A 14587-nucleotide genomic window follows, 5' to 3' on the forward strand; every position below is an offset into this window, starting at 1 on the left:
ACTTGCACTGGTGTGCTTTGGAGCTGCTAGTTGGCAGGAGCTGGGACAGAGCAACGGGAGCTCACCTTGTTGTGGGGATTCAAACCGCCAACCTTCTGATTGGCAAGCCCAAAAGGCTCAGTGGTTTAGACCACAGTGCCACCCGCATCCCATCTTAGCCCGACTGCACTCACTATCAACTAGTTTATGGATGCAAATCAAAGTACTGTTTTTAACCTATGAAAGCCATATGCAACTTCAGGCCCCAGTACCTCAAGGACTGTCTCGCCTCATATGAACCAAACTGGACCTTGCCTTAATTATCTAAGGCTCTTCTCCAGGTGCCCCCTCTGGGATGAAGAAGGTGGTGAGAGAACAGGCCTTTTGGTGATGGTTCCCCACTTATGGACTAATCTCCGCAGGGAGGCATGCCCATTGCCATTGCTAGGTGTTATGTACTGAGTTGAATAGGATCCAAAAAGCAGCAGTCTGTTTGGTCCTAGAACAATAGGATCCAGAATGCAGCAGTCTGATTGCTCCTAGAATAGGGTCCAGAATGCAGCAGTCTGATTGGTCCTAGAACAATGCAACAGTATGATTGGTCCGCAGGAGCCACCCAATCCAGCTCCAGGTGGAAGTGAATCCGCAACCTGATTGGCCTACAGGAGAATCCCAGAATTAGCCAATCACGTGCAACCCATTGTGTAAATAATGTATATAAAGCAGATATTTTGGGGGAGCTTTCATTCCTCACTACTATGAGCTGAATAAAGAGCATGAAATCCACACTCGACTCCGAGTATATTTCACTATCTGTTTTTAGGCACCAGATATTAACTTATCTTTTACCGGGGTTGAACTTTGAAATTTCTGCCTCCAGAGAATCCTTTGTACGCTGAGTTTGTGCGCTGAGAAAAACCCCAAGGGTTTTTTGTTGCAGTGGTTCTGTGTCTTGCAGAAGATTTGTGGGCATGCGCCATATGGTGTACCTTCAAATTCATGAGAAGCAGTGGCGAGGCCTGCTGGGTCATATTGTTAACCCCACAGAAACGGAACACATAAAAGATTGTGCTTTCCAGGGAAAGCTGAACAGATACCAAGAGGCTTGAAAGTTGGCCAATTAAGAGAAAGCACACAGATTGTGTTAAGAAATTTTATTTGGGTCTGTGATGAAAGCACATAAATTACAAGTGGAAGAAACATCATGCCACAAAATTGCATAGGATTCTTACAAAAAAATGTGAATTATGCCTCTAAAATGGTGAGAAACTGAAATTATATACATGGTAAATGAGAAGATTTTCTTAACTGAAAGCAAGTCACTATTTCCAACCAGCCAATCACATACAGGGTTTGGCAATGTACAAGAGCAAGGTTAGTTTTGAAAGGAAGAGAAGCTATGTCCCCTTGAAGTTCTATTAAAGAAATCTCCTACAGCCATGTAAGATTCATAATGTCTGATGTTTATGAACTAAAATTCGGTTGAAGCTAATAAAATCAAATAAAAAGTTTCTCAGTAGTGTGAAGAGATCAGGAGTGTAGGTTGAAGTTCAGTGTAATACAACGCAGCTCTATTCTCTAAAGCAGAAATGTCCACAGTATATTATTTCCACATGTTCAACACTTAACAAGGCAAATACATAAAAGGCACAAGACTCTCACATCATAGACTCCTTTTTCATTACCTTACTTTATTTCAAGTAATATTAATGGTAAATGATATATCACTGTAAGTTTGAACAAATGCAAGATATACAATATTCCACACTAAACTACAACTGCAAAAGGGGCACTGTACAGATATTTAAAAAAGTAAGGACAGTCAATGGTCAAATACAAATGTACTGAAAACCAACTACATCTGATAATATACTCTGTTCAAACCATTAACTTTTATTTCATAAATTAAAAAGCTCATCAGTATTTCTCCTAGACTATTTGAAGCTGCAGTATACAAGCACATCGAAGAAATAGTCTCAGAATCGTTGTGAATACTGCTATTTATTTTATCTTACCTAACCTAAAACAAATTTATTGAACCTTTATCTTATAAAATGCAGCATTAAACTTTGACCCTTCCAGGTTTTGTATTTAATGATTAATAAGAGTGATCTTCAAAGTGCAAAAGTAGAATAAATGACAGGAGTCATATTCTTAAAATCAAAATGAAAGTCTCTGTTTAGAGTTAGGTCCTCTAAATTATATTTCCTCGTGTGTTGTAAATTAAGAGAGAGAAAATACTGTTCAGCCAAAGTTTTATTTCCCTATGTACACTTAGCATTTAACTTGAAACTTAAGTTTGATCTCTATTTATTGCTTACATTTAAATAAAATAAGTTATTTCTACTGAACTCCTGAGGGAAAGCAAACTACATATATGCTGTTAGGCATTAAGTCTTTATTATTATCAGGACAAAATTTAGTGTTTCAATATCATCCACAAAGTAATTCTATTGAGTTTAGAGGGGCTATAACCTTTCTAAGGTTAATGGTATAAATAAATTGCAGGATAAGAACTGATGTGTTCATCCTCCATATCCTTCTGTCTATTTTCTTTTCACAAATTCTCCAGCTCTGAAATATCTGAGTTTTATATACATTTTGGAGACGGCATTTCCTACATGCATACCACACATTTTTGAAAACTATGGAAGAGGTGTTTGCATGTCAGATACCACAGTCCAAAACATTTCAACAACAGATCACATGATGCAACCAAAAATAATAAATTGAAAACAATGCCCTCAGATCCACCCATTTATAATTGAAAACAATATACAATAGTAAGTTAAAAGATTCTTGTGATTTGAAGGTTGCTTTGTAAAGGTGCCCATTGAAATATTAGCTCTGATCCCTGAAACTTCTTTATTTTGCCACAAGGGAAGGCTCCCAGTGAAAACTTGCATGCTCTGTTCATACACAGTGGTTTGTATATGTTTGTGTGTGTGTGCATACACATCTATGTGAACCCACATCACACAGGAAGCATACACAAACACATGTCTCCTTCTTGAAGAGATTTCAGCTGGGAAAGTTAACTAGTCACCACGGCTTCAACAGAACATCTCAAAGCAAATATATTGTCAACAACGCAAGCAACTGGTTCTTGGAAAGCAAATAAAATAAAATCAGTGCAATTATCAAGATGCAAAGGAGGAAATAAATGGCTATGGATGTTATGATAATGTTCGGAATTTCTTTTTCAGCCACTGCTGCTTCACAGAGAGGTCTATGAATGTTTACTTTCATAAAACATGCTGGTCCCCACTGAAAGCTCCAAATTGCACATGGCCTGGCCAAAGCAGCCAGGGAAACAGCAGCACTGGCCTGTTGATCTACCCCCCCCCCCAAACGGTAACGAAACAAAGAAGGCTTACAAACAACACAGACTTTCCTCATCAACCGTTCCTTTTAGAAATGTGTGCTGTCCCTACAGATGTCTCCCATATCTGAAGATGCCCTGTTCACATCAGGAGAGTATCTGGAGAACATGGTGGGGACTTCTGCACCATGGTAATTTAGGTATGTGGCCTTGGAGGAGTTGCTAGAGGGGTGTATCGAATACTTTCCCTGGATTATCTTCCAGCTCCTCATTCTGCTGTGGCTTATGGTTGACTTTCCCACCATCGGATGCCAGGGGAGAGGTGGCAGAGCTGTGGTCTCCATCTTCACTAATTTTGCCTTTCATCGCCTCTTGAACAAATTCCAGGATTTCCAATGGGAGTCTTTTGAATTTGTCTTGGTATTCTTGATCGAGATCAGCCTGTAACTGGAAATAACAGCATCGTAAGTAACGCAATAGGCAATGATTGACCATCTGTGTTCTTCAAGCAACGTGGGCGGGGAAATGCACGGGGAAAATGGGATTTTGGGGGATTTTTCTGAGGGTGGGGGTAAACTTACCACCAATTGCACTGCACTCCTCTTGATCCTGCAGGGTCATTTCTAGGTATCTGGAGAGGGGAAATGGCAACCCCCACCGAGGGCCACACTTCCCCCTAAAACATCCCCTCTGAATATGTGACATAGTCTCACTCGGAGGGGCAAAACAAGCAGTGGAAAGGGAATTTTGCTCCATCCCAAGCCAACAGATTGACTAGAAGCTGTTTAAAAGTTAAAGGGAAGCCCTCAGACCACCTCTGAAAATATCTCCACACCCTAAAATAATATGACCTCCACCCTTCCTTGAAAAAGTTTCTGAAATTCCACCTACACCTTTGCAGAAGGTAGGGTGGGGTGTCAAAGCTCTGATTTACGTAAACAAAAACTAATTTAGTATTATAAATCTGTGCCTAGGGTTTATTTCAACTAAATCTCTGTTTTCCAGTATGCTGGCTGATGCTACTGCAATGTTTCTGCAACTATACTGAAACAGGAAGGCTGTTTTATAAGAAGCGAAATGACATTTCCTGTAATAATGGTTTTATCAGAGGTTTCCAATGAAGTTTCTGTTTCACAGCTATGTGAAATGAACAATGGTTTCATATAGTTTTGGGAGCCCTTTCCCCTTATCAAATGCAACCATCATACCCGAGTATTCGCTTAGCTGTTTTGGAATGTTAGTGAACATTGAAACTGTCCACTGTTAGCCCAAAAGGCTTAAGCAGTACAATGTGTTGATGATTTCAGCAGAGAAGGGAGAAAACAGAAGTACTGAATTTGTTGGCCAACACATACCATTCACATATCAATCTCATACAAATGCACGTGATTTCAGGGTGCGGGGATACTTAAAGAGGTAGCCTAAGGACTCCCCCACTTTAACTTTCAAACAGTATGTTATATCTACCTATCTTTTGATCTATATTTGAGATATAGTTTGATACAGCATGTGAGTGGCATGTAATGTGAGAGAGACAGTTGGAAGGAGGGACAATGCATGAGAATATATGGGGAAATAGGCACATAGCATTATTTGACTCTGTTTCCTCCATCATCAGTACATCAATTTGAGTACTGTCATTCAAAGCAGCTGCAGCCCTGTGTCTCTATTTGATATTACAATGTTGGATTCCAAAAGCTGGAATCGCTGGAACCACTGTTTAATAAAACAAATGAGTTCAATATGTGCTCAGGGAGATACTGGTGAAGGTGGCTCGGGTTGTGCGTGGCTGTTCAAGACAAAGGCACAAATCAGGCTTCTGAAGTCTTTCCTCCAATATAGGAGCATCCTCAAGAGGTAAGCTGGTTATTGCAGCGGTCCCTATTAAACCTTTCATCCTGGCGTGTGTGGGCTGGAAGGGGCTTTTATTACACCTGGCTGATCTTCAGGGGATGTTGCTACATATCGGTGTACTCTTGGTGTATTGTCAAGTACATAAAAGATGATACAGCTCGAGTGGGACAAAAGCACTCCCTCTGGGCTACTTCGGAAGTTATATTTTTCTGACTCTTAGTTTTACCTGTGTTGTACATGGACTGGGATGCCAGGTAGCCATTCCTATACTACATGAGATGAAAATGTACTTAGAACATTCAACAAGGGTTTCGAAATAGATGTTGACCCCACATGCCCTATAGTGGCACCATTCCAGGCAGAAGTCTCCGTCTGTCCGAGGAATGTCCCTAAAATTCATGGATGCTCATGTTTTACTCAATCACATTCCAACACTGTAGGACTTGATGGAGGAGCAACTTAACTAGACTTGATGTGCCCTGCCGGTGATAAAAAACTAGTGCTAAAACACTGGAAGGAGTGAGCACCCTCCAGATTGCTCGGTGGTTAGAAGGCTTATCTAGTCTTGCAACATATGAAAAAGTTGCCTTCAGCAGGTGGCACAAAGAGAACAAACACTCAAACATTGGGGATCCATACTTGGGATTGTTTGCATGAAGCACACATCGAGTGAGGTCTGATAAAGCTTATTCCCTCTTGCCCCTGCTTCCCCAGTATAGTGTGAGGTGCTCCAGAGAGACAGAAGGCTCTCTCTAGATCACATGAGTGGAAGGAAAGGGGTTCAGATATAACCTTCAAGTGATTGCTTTCCTCCCCCCCCCCCTTTGACATACACCCTGTTAATAGCAATCAAAGAACTTCTAATTGAACGTGTTTGAAAAATCTCCTCTGTCCAACTGTTGTAGTTGCACACATGTCAAAAAGTAAAAGACACATCATATTTCAAAATTGAATAGTGGGCTAGGCACCTTGTAAATACAAATATTACATGACATAACTCATCAGCAGAAGGAGCCTGTGAGCTCTGCTTCCACCAAGTAACAGCTCCACTGAGACTCATTTTTTATATATATATAAATAGCAATTAAAAATGCTTTACAACGCTGTAGATGAAGCCAGCTCAAACGAGGGGAAAAACAAACAAGAGGCAGACAATTAAAGTCCAAAAGCAACAGGGAGATGGATCAAACCGCCCATTGTAATATTACTGTGGTGTTCCCAAGGCATAGCAGCTTACAATATTTTCTTAAGTGGAAAGCCTGCTATAATCATGCTCTAATATGAGAACTGCCAAGATTTTCCCGTTCATAATTGAAAAAAACAGTTGATTTCTTTTCTGCATTGCAGAGATGCTCAGTTCAGAACAGATGCAATAAGACGTTTGCAGGCAGAGGATGCGACTGGAGGTGCAAGGGTGAGAAAGAAAATTGTGTAATGTGAGATAGGCTTAGCGCTGATCTTAAAACTGGTTGCTTTTCTTGATCACTGAATAGATTGGTTCTTGAAGTCATCCCTCCGCTTCTTTTCAGTCTCAGTTCTACCTCTCCACTTTGATTCTCCAACCTTCTGCATCGCATCTCTTATTCTATTATGCAGTGGGATGACCGTTTGCTATTTTGTTACAGGAAAAAGGAGGCTGACAAATATTGAAAAAAGGGAAATGTTTGAAATTAATCCTCCTCTACAAGACATTGATTGCACCCTGGCTTGACCTTTGACAAAGTTCTCACTATGCCTCCTAGTCGAACAGATACATGGGAGCCAAACATTATAAAGTTGACATGATCAGGTCTCTGTTTCTGACATTTTGTACACACGCCGCCCAGGAGAACAAAAGCACAGTTAAATAGCAAGGAGAGCAGCTAAGCCAGAGCAAACACGGATGACAACAAAAGCCCTTTAGTTGTTTGACATTAGCATGCACACCTTAATTGTATTTTCCTCATCCTCTAGTCCAGAAAAAACAATCCTACCTTGTGATCTACTGAAGGCTTGTTGCGTGTATCCTACTTAACTGTTAGCTGCTGCACCAAGAGGACCCACACTTATTTAAGAAGATGTAAGTCCTATATTTGGGACGCGGGTGGCGCTGTGGGTTAAACCACAGAGCCTAGGACTTGCTGATCAGAAGGTCGGCAGTTCGAATCCCCGCGATGGGGTGAGCTCCCGTTGCTCGGTCCCTGCTCCTGCCAACCTAGCAGTTGGAAAGCACGTCAAAGTGCAAGTAGATAAATAGGTACCGCTCTGGCGGGAAGGTAAACGGCGTTTCTGTGTGCTGCTCTGGTTCGCCAGAAGCGGCTTAGTCATGCTGGCCACATGACCCGGAAGCTGTACGGCCAATAAAGTGAGATGAGCGCTGTAACCCCAGAGTCGGCCACGACTGGACCTAATGGTCAGGGGTCCCTTTACCTTTAAGTCCTATCTTTAAGAAATAGATGGGTTTTCTATATCAGAAGTTCACTGAACTTCAGATCTCAAGCTTCAGATCTTTTTGGGAAATCCCTAGGCTATTGCTGGAACCCCACCCTTCAGGACATGTGAGAATGGGCATGGTAAACCTTTTCAAGTCTCACTGGTTTCAGTCCAATAGCTAAGACTCAGAAATGACTCCCATTTAAAAATGGGGATTTATTAAAGTGTCTGGGCAGATCATGCCTTACATTTCTAGCACTCTTTGTAGAGATGAGCGATAGTGGGTATCTCCAACCAGATGGGCAAGGAGGATCAAATCAGATTTCAGGAAAGGGGTAAGCTCTTGAAATATGCAGCCGTCCAGCTCAAGAACTGGATTTTGTTCTAATATTGACTCAGCCATGGGATCAGAAACACACAAAACGTCTTTGTGTGCAGGAGTATCCAATTCTGTAAGCCTTCACCACCAATCTGAAGTGGTGAAGATGAGGCAGAGGATGACCCCAGCAGGGCCAGAGTTGGCATGTCTGTTTCAGGAGAAGTACCTCAAAACTGCTTTTCAGCAACTCATAGCTTGTGCTGGTGCTGATGGAGAGAAATAAGATCCTGTGTTTCCCTGCAGTACAGACAACTAAAGATAAAAGTGGGAATGGCATTAGACACTTGGTGTAATAAGACAAAGGAAACTTGTGGCAGGAAGCTGCTCCACATTCACAGCTAATGAATTGCTGATTAGGTTAGTTCCTGGCTCAGAAATAGATGTGGTGAACAGAAAAAAAGGGTTGTTAAAATCTATCCTTTACTTCTTCCTGAATCATTTAAGAATATCTAATGCCCCCACTTTCTCAGCACAAAGTGCACAGGCCCAATGCTACTTTGCAACCATGATTCCCAGACCTCGCTGCTGTAATTGACAAAATGTAATGGCAATTGACAAAATGTACAGCTTCCTTGACCCTCGTCTAACAAGCCGGCTAAGCGATGCACAGAGTAAGCGAGTTTTCCCCCTGCAGCTTTTCATTCCCAGATTCATTTCATTAGTTCGACATAGGAAGGGGACAAAAGGCAACTTTATACTGCATATGAATTGTACTAAGCACATTGAGCCGCACTGAAAGAAAAAGAGGAGTAGAAGTCAGATGTCAGTGGACTTAGACAACCACTCTTAGCAGGAAACAGGCATGTTTCCACCTCCGCAGAAGAGAATAAAAAGGCTTTTGCATAATTAGTGGAAGACAGATATAGCATCATCTCAAACTCATGCTACACTTCTTCCCCTGCTGCTGTACTTGTCCTAATGGAAAGCCAACATAAAATGAATGAAAATTCATGGAAGTTGTGTCCAGGCAACAGAACAAAGGAAATTTCAGATTCTATAAGGACAATTTGGTGCTCAAAATGTAGAATGGAAATTATTTGGTTTAAAGATGCCAGTCATGCTTGCTGAGCTTAGATACAGGTTTGCAATGATTGCTTCAAGAAGAGGCGACCAATACAACCCCCCATTTTTTTCTCCAGCTTAGATTAAAATCTGAATGGGAGAAGAATTCCTGCCTCCTCTGTCCTTCTCAACCTGTTCCCAAAGTGTGTGTGGGTTTTTTAAGGAAGAATGGATGGATGTAGAAAGACACATAGAATGCATAGATCTTCTAGCCAAAGCTACCTTCCAATAATAACACCAACTGTGCAAATCTGTTTTAAAGAATTATACACAGAGAAATGATTAGGCACAGATTATGTGCAGAATATCTTTCCACTGATGGACACAGGGGGAAATAAATCCTGGATGCTCCTGCTAGAGGACCATTTTCTAATTTTGCTGAACAATTAGGGGAAGCCTAGAGGCACAGACAGGGATGCGGGCGGCGCTGTGGGTTAAACCACAGAGCCTAGGACTTGCCAATCAGAAGGTCAGCGGTTTGAATCCCTGTGACGGGGTGAGCGCCCGTTGCTCGGTCCCTGCTCCTGCCAACCTAGCAATTCGAAAGCATGTCAAAGTGCAAGTAGATAAATAGGTACCACTCCGGCGGGAAGGTAAATGGCTCTGGTTCACCAGAAGCAGCTTAGTCATGCTAGCCACATGACCCGGAAGCTGTATACCGGCTCCCTCAGCCAATAAAGCGAGATGAGCGCCGCAACCCCAGAGTCAATCACGACTGGACCTAATGGTCAGGGGTCCCTCTACCTTTACCTTTAGAAGCACAGACAACAAAATATTTCCAAGTCATCTAAGCTCTGTGCTGTGCCTGGCTAGTGAAGGGTGACACAAACACTTATTTTAACTGACCACAAAGCAGCATGACACCTTTTTTAAAACGATCACTGTCAAACAGACACATTGAATGCTCAGCTTACAGCTCATCCAACACCCCTAGCACCTAACAAAGGATTAAATCAACAACAGTCACCCTAGCCTCTGAAATACACTGCAATATGTTTTTAAGCTCCTTTTGTGTAGCAACACAAAACCACTGCCCATGTCTCTTCATGCATACAAGTCATCTCTCACTTTTAAGGTACAAACCTATGTACGCTTTCCAGGCAGTAAAACCTACTAGACACAACTGCCAAGTAGAAGCATGCAACTCAATGATTCTTTGAAAGGCTTTCTAAAATTATGTTACTATACTGGCCAGCTTTGGGGGTGGGAGGGAAGAGACTGAAGACATTCATACTTATGTTGGCAAATGCTAAATCAAATTGCCTAAAATGTAAACTGCTGCAACTTATCCTCATGTTTTGCCTATGTAGTGATCAGTATTTGTGTAAGGTTTTTCCTCTTCTATACAGACACATACAAGGTGAGGAATATATAGCCTTCAGGTGAGACGACAGGCTCAATTTAGCCTCTCCAAACACTCTGGGCAGCATTATTCTTGCTTTATGTCACATTGTCCCTTTGCAGGACAACAATGCAACATTCCTTCTCTTCTGCTATTTGCCTGACCTAACTGGACAGCCCCTCTCCTGCAAGACAAGAAGAATGAACTGAAACAAAATGAAGGAAAAGGTCTGCAAAGTGACAATGGGGGCGGTCGTACCCCCATTAGCATAAGCCAGATGACTGATTTTCTTCCTGGAGCAATGCAGCCTGAAGAGAATATTTGGGGAACATGTGGCCCTCTAGATGTTGTTGGACTCCTAGAACATCTGATGGGTCATAGGTTCCCCATTCCTCTTCTAAAGCCATAAAAAGAGGGAAGGGAAGGAATATTGGGAGACAGCATCATTCACACTGTCAATTAACTTGGTTTCTGTAGCAATGGTATCTACAAGCCACACTGCAGTTGCAATGCCTGCTGTAAGAGAAGCATCGTGTATTTTGAGTGTGGGAGAAATGCAATTCCCTTAACAGAAACTGTATCAAGAGAGAAGATGTTTGGCTCTTGGGCTAATGACATTGACTGGATACATGTGAAGAAAACAAAACATGGCGGACCCAAAAGGATGGACTTATCCTTTGACTTGCTTTAAACTGTGAGATAATGCTAAGGTGATGACACCCAGCACCTTAGATTTGCAGCAGCTGCTTTATTTGGCCAGGATTTATCAAGTGATAATTGCAGATCTCAATTGGGGAGTGCAACCAGGACCTCACATTTATTTTACTGACTACTAATGAAGTAAAGGTAAAGGTAAAGGACCCCTGACAGTTATGTCCAGTTGCAAACGACTCTGGGGTTGTGGCACTCATCTCGCTTTACTGGCCGAGGGAGCCGACGTTTGTCCGCAGACAGTTTTTCTGGGTCATATGGCCAGCATGACTAAGCCGCTTCTGGCAAAACCAGAGCAGTGCACGGAAATGCCATTTACCTTCCCGCTGGAGTGGTACCTATTTATCTACTTGCACTTTGACGTGCTTTCGAACTGTTAGGTTGGCAGGAGCAGGGACCGAGCAACGGGAGCTCACCCCGTCGCGGGGATTCAAACCGTCAACCTTCTGATCGGCAAGCCCTAGGCTCAGTGGTTTAGACCACAGTGCCACCGCGTCCCTTACTAATGAAGTAGAAAGGCCATTAATGTTTTGCTAATTTTTTTCCTCCTAAAACAGAATGTTGGTGTCTGAAGGCAAAATGATGTGGCATACGACCCAGGTAGTTGGTTTTGTCTTAAAGCAGGGGAGGAGAAGAAAAAGCAAATTAGGTAAGGGAGTCAGTGTGGGAGGACTGATTGCAAAAAGCCCATCCAAAACATCTCTCAGCTGCTGCGTGTTCTTCTGATGACACTGGCTGCACATTGGCAAACTTCTTTTGACAAATGAGCACAGCTAGAAACCTACTTTTGAAAAGCAGAAATTGGAAGCAGAGTTTCAGAGGAATCTGAGCTGCGTGCCAGCATCCAGAATGCATGCATGGAATACTAAACAGACTTCTCGTCCCTTGAATTAGGCACTTGATCATCACCAACACACACAGAGACACACAGACACACACACCCCTTTTGAATATTGCTATTTCAATAATCAGATGCAAAGTGGCTGTAGTCCCCAGGAAATCCTCTTTTTTTCCTCACCTCCGAACTGAATGACAAGTCATATTGCAGAGCCAGTATTCCTGGAAGAATGCTAAGCCTCTTGTCTGCAACATAGCGGGAGGAAGTCTTGAAGCGTAATTGTGCTCCTGGGCATAGTATCTCTTTTTACATTTGGGCAGAGGAATCTGCAGATGGCATTGTACAGCTTGCCGCGTTAGGCATCGCTGGGAGTATCCGTAGCATTTTTGGCAGAGAGTGGACAGGCACGAAGACAAGGAGACGGGAACGGCTGAGGGGCCTTGTTCTCACAGAGCAGGATTAAAAGACCGTCTGGGCTGTACCACTTCAGACTGAAGGCGTTGCTCTCACTTTGAATGGGAAGGGAGGAGAGGGAACACAGCTTCACCATTCAGGCAATGCTCCCGGTCTCGCTACTCTGTGCTAGCAATATTTTCACACTAGTTCAGCTCTAGTCGAAGACACCCTGTCCCAACAAGTCAACTATGTATATCTTATTTAGGAAAGTTACAGATAGGTAGCCGTGTTGGTCTGCCATATTCAAAACAAAAAAAAGTCCTTCCAGTAGCACCTTTAAGACCAACTAAGTTAGTTCTAGGGACGCGGGTGGCGCTATGGGTAAAAGCCTCAGCGCCTAGGGCTTGCCGATCGAAAGGTCGGCGGTTCGAATCCCCGCGGCGGGGTGCGCTCCCGCTGCTCGGTCCCAGCGCCTGCCAACCTAGCAGTTCGAAAGCCCCCCGGGTGCAAGTAGATAAATAGGGACCGCTTACTGGCGGGAAGGTAAACGGCGTTCCGTGTGCTGTGCTGGCTCGCCAGATGCAGCTTGTCACGCTGGCCACGTGACCCGGAAGTGTCTTTGGACAGCGCTGGCCCCCAGCCTATAGAGTGAGATGGGCGCACAACCCTAGAGTCTGTCAAGACTGGCCCGTACGGGCAGGGGTACCTTTACCTTTACCTTAAGTTAGTTCTTGGTATGAGCTTTCGTGTGCATGCACACTTCTTCAGATACACTGAAAAAGTGTATTTTCAGTGTATCTGAAGAAGTGTGCATGCACACGAAAGCTCATACCAAGAACTAACTTAGTTGGTCTTTAAGGTGCTACTGGAAGGAATTTTTTTTGTTTTTATTTAGGAAAGTGTACATCAACCTGGTTGCCTCAATCCCATCTCCACCTCACTTACACCCTGTTATAAACAGTTTTTTACCCTTTTGCAAAAGTGAAGGGAAAATAGCCCCCAAAGGAGGTGTATTTCTTGAGGAGAGAGATATCTGCTCAACATTTTGGCTTAGCTCTATTAAAATACTTACAACATTTTAATATGATCATTGATTAATTTGTGGAATAACAGGGTTGTCTTAATAGTTTTTAATGGTAGGGGTGAGTTTTCCAGGCTTTAAAACTTTAAGTCATAGGTAAGCGATATATAGCCCATGAGCTGTGTACAATGGTACCTCGGGTTACATACGCTTCAGGTTACAGACTCCGCTAACCCAGAAATAGTGCTTCAGGTTAAGAACTTTGCTTCAGGATGAGAACAGAAATCGTGTTCTGGCGGCGTGGCGGCAGCGGGAGGCCCCATTAGCTAAAGTGGTGCTTCAGGTTAAGAACAGTTTCAGGTTAAGTATGGACCTCCGGAATGAATTAAGTGCTTAACCCGAGGTACCACTGTATAGTATTTGCCTCGTGCAGCCTGCCATTTGCCCCCTTGCTAAATTAGCTGCCAAAAATTGCTGCCACTGCCGAATTTGCTGCAGTTGTAGTCAAATAGTGCACAAAAATCCAAATATTTGCTTCCTCCATTTTTGTGCATGAAATCTGTTGACACTAATTTTAGACTGAGATAGCAAGCCTTTGGGTTCAACAGTCCTTCAGGCTTTCTCAGTCAACTATTTGGTATGGGCCGATTCCCACATAATTAATTCTGTCCTCCTTCCCAGCCTAGTGGTTTGGAATTGGTGGGAAGGGCTCACGGGCATGTCAAGAGAGCTCACAGAAACAAGAAGCCTCTGAATCAATGTGACAAGATTCCCAACAAATACAAAAGCACATAAAACAGCTATAATTGTATAAAGAGAAATTACTGCAATAGAGATTTCCATAGTATGTTAAACGCATGTGTACACAAACACAAAATGTGTTTGCTACTCAAGAAATGTTTCTTGAATATGCAATAGAAAGAAATAATAGGAATAGAAAATGTTCTCAGGCTCATTTCCAGTGATCTGTTTCTTTTTCCAAAGGTTGAACAAACCTCTTTTGCTCACTTTACTTCGCGTTAATTTTTACTGCATATAAATTTAAATAAAGATTATTTCTGCAGTGCAGCAATTAACAGATAGCCTAAAGACTTATTATTTCAAAGTAGATATTGTCAAAGATATTTAAATAACAGCCATAGAAAATGTCAAATAATTAATTTCACTTAATCATAGGTGGTGGGGTTTTTTTTTGGTGTAAGCTAGTTAATTAATATAACCATATCATTGATGATTAATTGCAGGTGATGTATTTTGCTATGTTTCTGATG

At 42.5% G+C, this 14587-nt stretch overlaps 1 protein-coding gene across 2 annotated transcripts in view; it reads right to left on the reverse strand.

Annotated features, from left to right (window-relative positions):
* Window positions 1-1118: 1118 nt before the first annotated feature.
* PLCB1 (phospholipase C beta 1) overlaps window positions 1119-14587 on the reverse strand; it is a 468615-nt gene continuing 455146 nt past the window's right edge. The window contains exon 32 of one of the 2 annotated variants that reach the window (XM_028722210.2): window positions 1119-3748. In XM_028722210.2, the coding sequence (XP_028578043.2) occupies window positions 3524-3748 (225 nt within the window). In that variant the 3' untranslated portion in view covers window positions 1119-3523. The remainder of the gene's footprint in view (window positions 3749-14587) is intronic. The other variant, XM_028722211.2, reaches the window with a different exon arrangement.

Source organism: Podarcis muralis, chromosome 3, assembly GCF_964188315.1.
Source record: "Podarcis muralis chromosome 3, rPodMur119.hap1.1, whole genome shotgun sequence".
NCBI lineage: Eukaryota > Metazoa > Chordata > Lepidosauria > Squamata > Lacertidae > Podarcis > Podarcis muralis.